General features: G+C 42.1%; 1 protein-coding gene across 1 annotated transcript; it reads left to right on the forward strand.

The window, feature by feature from the left end:
* The first annotated feature begins 480 nt into the window (after window positions 1-480).
* On the forward strand, window positions 481-4,104 carry LOC120417421 (protein Daple-like). Its single transcript, XM_039579465.2, has 13 exons — window positions 481-668; window positions 722-1,000; window positions 1,059-1,443; window positions 1,562-1,763; window positions 1,824-1,939; window positions 1,997-2,300; window positions 2,377-2,408; window positions 2,674-2,826; window positions 2,885-3,085; window positions 3,140-3,290; window positions 3,351-3,451; window positions 3,512-3,870; window positions 3,929-4,104. The coding sequence occupies exons 1-13, from the start codon at window positions 643-645 to the stop codon at window positions 4,092-4,094; spliced, it is 2,475 nt and encodes an 824-aa protein (XP_039435399.1). The 5' UTR covers window positions 481-642; the 3' UTR covers window positions 4,095-4,104.
* The last annotated feature ends 7,127 nt before the right edge of the window (window positions 4,105-11,231 follow it).

An 11,231-nucleotide genomic window follows, 5' to 3' on the forward strand; every position in this document is an offset into this window, starting at 1 on the left:
CGAAGTCTTCGCCAAAAAATTATCGGATAGCCTGACTTTTTGTAGAATCAACAAATTTTATTTTTTTATCAAATTTTGGGCCTCTCCACAGAGTAACTCTGAGGTCTTTCACTCCCAAAAATTATCTGATAGTGTGTATAAGGCAACCGACAAATCGAAATTAATTTGGAGTCTCTGAACAATTTACATAAATCTTCAAATTAGCGATTTTTGGAAAATCGTTTTCAATCATTTTTTTTATCGTATTCCAATAACACGTTGACGTCACTCAAATACTCTCAGAATCCCTGTTCTACACTCGAATTATTTTACGCGCGCGATCGTTCTCTCACCAATTTGCTCTTTCGTCACTCAAAGCGAAACGCGCGCGCCAAACCGTGAGTTCCCTTCATACGCGCACGCGCTCCGTCACGCTAGTCGGGTTTTCCGTTTTTGCATTCCGAGCACTGCACCAGGTGTACGGTACGGTAGCTCCTGGCAACCGGTAAATAAAAACATCAACATTGTATTCAGGGACTGGAGATTGCTCATAGGTGGACGTGTTTTTTGTTTCGTGATGGAAAAGTTAAAATTTTCTGTGGAACCTTGGATTTTTGAGGAATATTCAATCTGAAAAGGGATTTTTGTGATAGATTTTTTGGAATGGGCAACGATCAACAGCAAAATGGGTGAGTTTTTCTTGATTTCAACGTAGATCTTCAGCTAATCCCGTTGAATTTAGGAAGCGACGACCCGTCAGCGCTTCGCCGTACGCCGAGAACTACAAGGTTCCGATGGACATGTGCCAGCGGCACCTGATCAACCATCGGTTGATGGTGTCCAAGCTGACACGTCGCGAGCTGGAGGACAAATACATTAACCTGTGCGACGAGAACTTCACCATGAAAAAGCGCGCCCAGGAGCAGGACGAGCAGATCAAAAAGCTGAAGGTCAAGCTGGTGCGGGTGTCCAGCGAGAGCGGCCGGTCCAAGTCGCGGACGGATTTGACGGGACAGCAGAGGTTGGTGGAACTCGACTCGGTTGTTGGAGTAGAAGATTGAGGGTTGGTATCGTTCCAGCAAACTGCAAGATCTGGAAGCACAAAGGCGTGAGCTCCGCGAAAAACTGGAAGCTCTGAGGAAGAACCAGAAGAAGGAATCTCGCGAAAAGCGAGAATCCTACACAAAGGTTCGTTCTCAGAGTGCGCGAAGGCTTAAGGAGAGCACCACGACCAGGACTTCACCGTCAACTTCCAACGAGGATGACGAAGTTGGATACGACGAAGATCGGGACCAGGTGTCCTCATCGGAGGAGGACCAGGAGCAGGATGAGTCCAACTCGAGCAAGGGTGAGCCTTCCAAGCCGTCGAAACCGTGCTCCGGCTGTCAATCGCTGCAGGCGGAAAAGTTGGCCAACGAGTCCGAGTTTGTAAAGATGAAACTGAGCATCAAATTTATGCACAAGGTAAGTGTTTATCGATTTTCCACTTTTCCAAAGTGTGTGTTTGTGCTGGTGTGAGGAAACAGTTTAACACCTCGGCATTGGTTCGATGCACGCAATCACCCCTCCTGCTTTTCAACAGGAAATTCAAAACGAAAAGGAAAAGAATGCACTGCTCGCAAGACAGCTGGAGGAGAAGCTATCGTACGAAATTATGAAGCGCAATGCCGCCGAAAACGTCGAGGTGATTAATTTGACGCGCCAGGTTGAGGACATGAACAGGCAGATTCAGCGCCGACAGGAGGAGGAAAAACGCGCCATGGACGGTGAGCTGGCTAAGCAAGGTTGGAGCTCTCGAATATTCGTAAATTTTTGATGAATAAGTAAATCATTAAAATTTTCAGGTGAACTCGAAGGTCAAGTAAGAAAGGAAAAGGATCGAAATGTTCACCTGTTCGAGGAATGTGAACGACTCAAGAAGAACATCGAAAAGCTCAGAGAAAACATGTCGGAAGTTGAGGTTCTACCTGTCAATTCTTAAAGTTTTCATACAACTAATCCCAAACACATCACCTAGATCGAGCGTGACTTCCTCAAGCGACAGCAGGAAAATTTCACCAAGATCGTCGACGAGAACAAGCTGCTGCGGTACCAGCTGGAAGAGTTGCGCAAGCAGAACGAGGAGCTGGCGCGGCAGATCGAGGCCCTGAGGGAGGAGGAAGCCGTCACCAGGAGCGCCCAGAAGGAGCTGCTGGAGAAGTTGAAGACGCTGCAGCAGGACAATGACACGCTGTCGGTGCTGCTGGAGGGGTTGCGCACGGAGAATGAAACGCTGGCCGAGGAGAAGACGGTGCTGGAGCATAACTTGCGGAGCTTGGATGGTAAATTCGCCACTTTAGCCTATTCTGTACTTTATACATTTTACATTCAAATCTAAATTTACTCTTATATCAACAGCCTCCCCTGCGAAAGATGGCCGCGCAACGCCGGTATGTTAAACCCTGGACTCTTCTTGCCGTCATCCACTATCCTTCCTTCTCAGACTTATCTTAGTAAAAAAAAGTCGTCTATTGCCTTAGACTGCTTTATATAGTTGTGTCTTGTAAAGTGTTACCAGCAAATAGTGAATAGAAATTTCAATGCAACATGAAACCATTTTTGTCTGTTTATTTGAAAATTTCCGCTCAATTTCTCAAAATGCATAAAACGAAGCCAAATACTAATTAAATTTTGTAACAAAATTGGACTAAACAGATGATTAGATGCCAGGTAGAAACTCAAACGGAACCTATTGAAATGTTGGACGAATCGGGCTCTGAATCGGGTGATGAACTGATCGTATCTCCTCAGAAAAGTTCGGATCTTCAGGATGAAGTACACACTCCTGCAAAAGGATTTTCAGCAGAGGTATGCAAAAATTAGAAAAAAGTCAATAATAGCAAATATTACAATCAATCTAATCAAGACCCTAGAAACCACGAGTCCGTCGCGAAGACCTACTGAGGAAACCAACACCTTGCAGCTGATGGGCACGAAGCATGTCCGGATCAGTCAAATCCGACGGTTACCGCGAGTTTCCATGCTACAGCAAAATATCATCCATCAAGCCCCCAGGACGAGCAATTTAGCGCTGCTTCTGTCCAACACTTACGCGCAGAATTTAGCGGTAAGTTCAGCTCGGTTTTTAAGGTAGAAACAAACTTAAGTCAATTTATTGCAGAAGGATTTTCGAAGCAGTCACTTTTGGAATCCACCGGCGCGGGACTCCATCATGTCGTCAGTCCCAACGACCCCGGAAAAGAGACGCATTTCGTTCCAGGCTGATGAATCAATCCCGCTGGATAACCCATCAAGTGAAGCAAGAACTACAGGTTTGCACACTTACCTTGCACGTGCGAACCAGTCAACCCCAACCCTCGACCTCCCCCCAGAGTCATCTTCGCCAAACACGACCGACGTGCACCAAAACTACGCGGAATATTTTGGACTCAAGCCAGACGTGCAGCCGCCGCGCATGTCGATGATGCCCAAGGTGAGGAAGTAATTAGTTGCAATTTTACTTTTCTCACACACTAACCCACGGACCGTCCAGCCGCCACCATCGGCGGCCCTTCCGGAGCAGCGGCTGGCCGTCGTGATTCGCATGGTGCGCTGGCGGGACGCCACGCTAGCCGACCTGTTTGCCCAAAAGGTGCAGCATTTCTACGTGGAGTTTAGCTTCCTCAACGAGAAGGGTCACCTGCTGGAGACGCAAAATTCGGCCGACCTGCTGGCGGCCGGAATCAACCGGAAGCCACCGCTGGAGTATCGGTTCGACTACCGGATCGAGTTCGTGCTGGACGGGCAACGGAGGCAGATGCTGAGGGATATGCTGCGGCCAGGTGGACGCGACATGGTTCGGTTTGTGGTGGTCCACGAGCAGGTTGAAATACGGAGGTGTACGGAGATTGGGTCAGTTTGGGGTGTGTACAGAAGAAGAATTTAATCATAATTATTTATTTTATTTTAGATACGCATCTATTAGACTACGACAGGAAGTACTTCCACCCGAGGCAGACGATCCAAGGATGATTGATACTCCGATTTATGATATTTTGGCGCCGGATAAGGAAATTGGAGTGCTTGGTGTCACACTGGAGGGTATTGCAATGCTTAAAGAGAGTTATGGTAGCTAATGAATTTCATGTTTAAAACAAAATAAAACAGTTTTTTTTTATTTGATGAAAAAGCTTATATTTATTACGAACATACTTTTTAACCAAACATTTATGAACTATTTATTTTAATAACGGAATCGACGTTAACGTCCTATCAAACCTTGCTCAGGCGGGTATCGTTATTTCTGCAACACGACTCCGTCTCTCGGGTCTCCTAAGTGTGAATACTTACACTTTACACTTATAATCTTACAACCATTTAAAATTTTTAGTAACCAGTGACCACCTTTCAGTTTAAGTATCGGTCTAGTGAATAAATAAAAAAAACATGAAGCTCACGGCGGGGTTCGATCCCTCGTCCTTTAGATTGGCAAGCAAAATGCATTCCACTTTACCGTGGAGCAATGGTTCTTTGAGGAGGACTTAGACTGATATAGTTGATTCCAAGAACCGGACGAAAAAACAAAGTTGAATGCAAGAATTTCAAAACTAAACAAGATTGCAAGCAATTTTGAAATTGAATCTTAAATTATCTCGCTAAAAATAGCCTGGGCGACTTATAGAATTTATCCAATAAGAGATGAGAAGAATTGAAAGCTTTCCCATTAGAAATTAGAACACACGAATAATTCGAACAACAATGCAAACGGTCGTTACCACTCACCTAGGGTGGCTCCTTAAACCATATTCACCTTCCCAAAAACCGTCCAACTCCAAGCGAAACTAACTTAGGAACACCGTGGAGATTTTCCCTTGTCCCCTTAAAAAAGTGGAGCATCAACACTTCCCGTCTTCCCGATCCCTTTCCTTGTCCCTGGTACGCGGTGGAGATGGGAGCGGCCGGCAATGGACGGCTGCCATGGTGGTAAAAATCTGGTTCAGGTGGAATTGGTTATATTCCCAATTATCGATTCCTAGGCAACTTGGGCTTAGACAATCATCACATCACATGGCGAAAATCCAGTCTGCAATCCGCTAAAATCACCGTCTCCTAGCGAAGTGAAAGTGATTAAACTTCATGTAAACTATGTTGAAAAGGTCCCTTGAATCATTTCTTATCACCCTTCAACGTTGTATTAGACGAAATGGCTTGTTTTCTATGGTGGCCCCGCACCCTGGCAAAGTAGTCGAAAAAACATTTTTTTTTTAAAGTGGCTCAAAATTGTTTTAAGTAAAAAAAAATCACCAACCAAGTATACAACATTGAAGGGAACATTCCAAAGCATAAGCCTACTACACTGAATTCATAAATTTGTATGTTTTTCTATGGTTTTTGGTGCATTTTACTTAGGTGGGCCATTCTGCCCCCCTACCCCTAATTACGAAAGCCGACTCGGTCCTAACCAGGTCCAAGCTCCGAAAAGGACCTCGCCTTTAAGTTTATGAAAAAAAAAAACAAACATAAAATCTCACACTTGGACAATGTTTGTCGAGACCTGCACAACCTGGCAGAAAAAATATAATAGCGACCCCTAAACCTTAACCGATTTGGCTCAAAATTGGCAAAGATACATATTTTTGCCTAAGGAATCGAAAAAAAAGGAAAAAAGGAATCGAGTTAGAGGATAACCCCAATGTCGATTTTTTTTATTGTCACCCTTATCTACACTCTCCCAAAATGGTATTTTTTCATTTAGAACAAACATTTTTTATTTGTGTAACAATATTGTACAAAGTTGTAGAGCAAGAGCAGGCAATTACAAATATTTTGATACTACAGCAATTCCCTACGAAAACAGCAAGATTTGAAAAAAAAGTTGTACGATCGTGCTAGAGCGTCCAATTTCTCGTCTCGGGAAAAAAAAATCCCGGGATTTTCCGGAAAAATATATTTCCCGTTTCCCGGGAAATTAGTAAATTTCCCGGGAATTCCCGAAATTTTTCTTAACTTTTTGTCATTAATCATTTTCTTAACTTTTTGGAACCATTTTTTTTTAAATCTTCTGAAAAAAATAATAAATGATGAAACTCAACTTGATTTTGTTCAATTAAATTTATTGAGTAGTTCAGATAGAATTACAGTCGACTCTCTGGCTGTCGATCTTCTCGATATCAATAATTCTCCATCAATCGATGAATTCTACAATCCCTTCAATCTGCAAACTTTAATTATCCTCATTCCTCGATATTTTCCCTTGCTTGAAGGATCTCTTCCTCGACGGTCCCTTGGAATCTGTTTGCCTTAGAAATCTCTTCCGGTTATCAATAATTTTACTTTCTCATGGCTTGCATAGACATTTTTCTTGGCGAAACGAAGCTTTGAAGGGTGTTTGACATTAGTTTGTTTTTGTTTGATGGACGTTGCCATGATTCTCTCCCATAGCTGGGTATCAAGAAAAACATATTTTCAATCGAGTCTTCATTTTGCATCGTTCTGTAAACTGATGATTCCCTTCCTCGACGGTCCCTTGGATATTGACAACCAGAGAGTCGACTATAATAAGATTATCAGATTACCATGATGATCAAATAAGATGCAAATCAAATTGGTATCGTTAAATATTTCAAATATGTTTGTGCAAGAAGAATTACTTCAATTCGTTAAATTATCTAGAATTATGGAGCACGAGTGCAACAATGGGTGTTAAAGGGTGAAATATGAAAAAATGGAAGACTGATTGTGGCATGATGTTAATTTATCGTATAATTTAAATCATGTGGCATATTAAAACTATTAAAAAAATATTGAAAAACTACTTTGTATTGTTTAAGAGGTGCTTATAAAAGATAAAAAATATTTTCAAGCTTGCCCCAAATATTTGAAAATATTGAGAAGTTAGTTTTTTACAGTTAAACTAAAAAGTCTTTCTATTTTGTTCAAGAGCCAGTTTGACTTGTTTTATAAAAGTTATTTGTCATGAAACACATCATTTCTGCATGTTCTTTTTTTTCAACTTTATGTGTCAAGCCACACACTCGAACTGGTGACAGAGGCAAGTTTAAAAGAAATTTTGTGATTATAGAGTATGGATTCATTTTACTCACTGTCTGAACACTTTGATAAAAAATACTTCTTATCTAAAAATACCTGAGAAATTTTTGTTTTTATTCATTGTACGATTGGAGTTTATAAAATTAGAAAAATAGTACATTTGCTTGTAGTTGTTTAAGTTTTAACTTGCAGTCTAGTTATTAATTGATCTTCACACTTATTTTAACCATTAAAGTCCCTGTCCAATACAATTTTGTTGCATAATACTAATGAGAACCAAGATCAAAACAATTTTCAATAAATTTAAAATTTCCCGGGAATTCCTGGGATTTCCCGGGAATTCCCGGGATTTCCCGGGAAATTGGTTGAAAATTTCCCGTTTCCCGGAAAATTATTAGGGTGACCTACGCCGATGGTCCAATTATTTTTCGCATAAGCCACAATTTTCGTCGTTTCAACCGATTTAAGCTCGAAAATGAAAGGTTATTAGTTGGACTTTGAAGAAAACACAGTTTGATTTTTTTTAATCTAGCCTAACATTTTTAAAGACCGAGCCACGTAGCCTAGTGGTAACGCTTCCGCCTTGCAAGCGGTAGATCGGGGTTCAAATCCCGGCTCGGACCTACACAATTGGTGTTTTTTTCCCTTCTGGATTCGATTGCTTAGTAAAGGGAAGGTAGTGTATCATTCCAAGCTGGACCTTTCCACGACGCCTTAGGGAAGGCGACCTATGGAATGTTAACATTAACCTTAACATGTTAACACTTGTAGCACCAACGGGGTCAAAACTTACACAAAGCACCAAGGGGGTCAAAAAAGTTGGAAATGCAACTTCATCCGGCTGTATCTCGGCGAAAACTCAACCGATTTGGATGATTCTTGTTGCATTCGATCCGAAAGAATGTCAAGAATCACCTCCAACAATGAGATTCAAAACAGATGCGTCTAACTAAAGTTATAATAAAAAAAGGCAAGTCCAACTTTTTTTCCAAGGGTTGTATGAGCCGGTGAAAATGCATTTCCAACTTTTTTGACCCCGTTTGGGCTACAAGTGTTAACATTAAGTTAAGAAATAGCCACCGCTTTGTAAATGCGGCCGCGATACTCTTCATGGGTCATGGGAAAAATATACTTTATTTAACATTTTAAAGGTCGTATTAAACATTCAAATGCCGTTTTGACGGTTCTAAGCCAAAGACATCCCGGATAAACGAAAACTATATGAATTCTAGTGAGGACCTTAAAACAACCTTATGATTTATGGTCACCATTTGTAATAATGTTATTTGGCGGACCTTGATAACTATTTGGCAAATGGTCGCCATAAGTAATACAGTTATTTTAATGTTTGTAATGGTAAACAATTTTCTTGATGACTTTAAAAAACTATTTGAGGATGTTTACTCAAATGGTTACCCTAAACCATAAGGTGATTTTTAAGTTCAAATGGTTCATATTGATTCACGATTACCATATAGAAACATTAAATACCCATTTGAAAAATAGTTAGAATTTGCAAAAAGCGTTTACCAAATTTGACTAAGTTTTGTTTTCAAATGAAAGAATCAAACTTTTTTGTCTGTAGCTTCATAAGGGGTTGGGTTTGTGCTGGAGTCGGATTTGGGCAACTTCCGGAACAAGATTTTGTCTGATTAAGTTGCCGGAAAAGTGTACGATCTACTCAACGATGGTGGGGCTGATAAAAGCGAAGAATTACAACTTTGGCGGAGAGTTTGTGAACCATATGGTAAAGGCATTCACTTTACGGTGAAGTGTTCGTCGTGCAGCTGCACCAGTAGTACCAAATTATGTGGACATCATTTGGCTTACTTGGCCCTGGATTTTACCCACATTTGAGCTGCCAAAGAAAGCCAATCCGAAGTTTACCAATTTTAATTGACAGAATCTAAACCAAAAAAAAGAGAAAACAAACTGAGGAGCTCAAGAACAAAAAGGCTCGAAAATGTCGGTTCCTTTTGATGCGCTACAATTCCTTTGAGTTTCGTTGACGATTCAATTTTAAGCATATCATGTTTGTGATAATTGTTACTTTATTTCAATTGTATGAGCGAAACATTTTTCAACAGTTGATAAATTTGGATTCACGGCATATTTGCGAGAGCAGGTAACGAGCGTAGCGAGAGAAGAGAAACGAAAGAGCGCACCAGGCAGAATATTATTACTCTGCTTTGCGCGCTCTCTCGTTTCATTTCTCTCGCTATGCTCGTTACCTGCACTCGTTGCAGGCTGGCGCAGGCAAAAACAGTCTGAAGTGAAACGTTTGTACGGCTGGTTGTTGTCTACGTTTTGTGCGCAGGTATAATTTTCAAACAAATCATTTGATTTACCAGACTTTGTTTTCATTTTTCTTGTTGATCATTTCAGCGCCGTGGAGATCTTGAAACAACGGAACAGCTGGTGCTGGAGGATTCGGCGGCAGCCGACCGACAAAACAAAATCGAAGCGAACGCACGATTGGCATTAATCAAGGAAAGCATTTGAATCATCAGATAAGTACACGTATTTGAATGTTACATTCTACTCGATACTTTGTGATTTTGACATAGGACTATGTCTCTACTTACTATATTGGGGGGCCAGTTCAGAAATTCGATCCAAACCGTCACAAGCGTGCGAAAAAAATTGACATATTTCAAACGCTTATATCTTTTCCCCCAATCGATTAATCCAGAAGATTCAATCACCAGTCGAGAGGGGAAGACTTAAGCTATCGTTTTATTACATAATAACTTTGACTAAACATAGTTTAAGCGCTTAAAACATGCAATCAAAATGAGTCATTTTTCAGTTCAAATCGGGCAGATGACCAATCAGAGCGAGCGTATGCATTCGAGGCCGCGCCCCTTTTGTGCCGTTCTCCGGCTGTGCCGCTATATAAGCAGAAAATTTCGCAAAAGCAAGTCACTTTGGAACGAGCACTCGAACTGTGCACGTCAGGCCGGCGCGGAGCAGCAGCAGCAGCAGCCAATAGAAGAAGAGGACCAGCAACCAGAAGGAAGAACCACCAGCAGCAGAAGGAGGAAATTCGAGCGAAGCGGACCGGTGGAAGTCGCTATGAAAAATGGCCATTTCGACAGTGGTGGCCAAATCCTGGAGAGGCCGGTGCCCTCGAAGCAGGTTCCCCTGGGGCCCGGAGGGCCTTTTACAGAACCATACGAGTTGTGGCAATATGGGTATCAAAATTCATGGTTTTTGATACTGAACATGAAAATTGCCATTTCGACAGTGGTGGCCACAACCTGGAGTGGCCGGTGCCCTCAAAGCAGGTTCCCCCGGGGCCCGGAGGGCCTTTTACAGAACCATACGAGTTTTGGCAATATGGGTATCAAAATTTATGGTTTTTGATACTGAACATAATTATTGCCATTTCGACAGTAGTGGCCACAACCTGAAGTTGCCCAAAGCAGGTTCCCCCGGGGCCCGGAGGGCCTTTTACAGAACCATACGAGTTGTGGCAATATGGGTATCAAAATTCATGGTTTTTGATACTGAACATGAAAATTGCCATTTCGACAGTGGTGGCCACAACCTGGAGTGGCCGGTGCCCTCAAAGCAGGTTCCCCCGGGGCCCGGAGGGCCTTTTACAGAACCATACGAGTTTTGGCAATATGGGTATCAAAATTTATGGTTTTTGATACTGAACATAATTATTGCCATTTCGACAGTAGTGGCCACAACCTGAAGTTGCCGGTGATTTCAAAGCAGGTTCCCCCGGGGCCCGGAGGGCCTTTTACAGAACCATACGAGTTGTGGCAATATGGGTATCAAAATTCATGGTTTTTGATACTGAACATGAAAATTGCCATTTCGACAGTGGTGGCCACAACCTGGAGTGGCCGGTGCCCTCAAAACAGGTTCCCCCGGGGCCCGGAGGGCCTTTTACAGAACCATACGAGTTTTGGCAATATGGGTATCAAAATTTATGGTTTTTGATACTGAACATAATTATTGCCATTTCGACAGTAGTGGCCACAACCTGAAGTTGCCGGTGATTTCAAAGAAGGTTCCCCTTGGGCTAACATTAACCGAAACATACGAATTGTGGCAATATGGGTATCAAAATTCATAGTTTTGATATTGAACCTGCAAATGGCCATTTCGACAGTAGTGGCCACAACCTGGAGTTGCCGGTGCCCTCATGGAAGGTTCACCTTGGGGGAACATTTATGACAATTTTGCCGACAAATCTATGAAACAAAATA

Source organism: Culex pipiens, chromosome 3 (genome assembly GCF_016801865.2).
Source record: "Culex pipiens pallens isolate TS chromosome 3, TS_CPP_V2, whole genome shotgun sequence".
In the NCBI taxonomy this organism is placed as follows: Eukaryota; Metazoa; Arthropoda; class Insecta; order Diptera; family Culicidae; genus Culex; species Culex pipiens.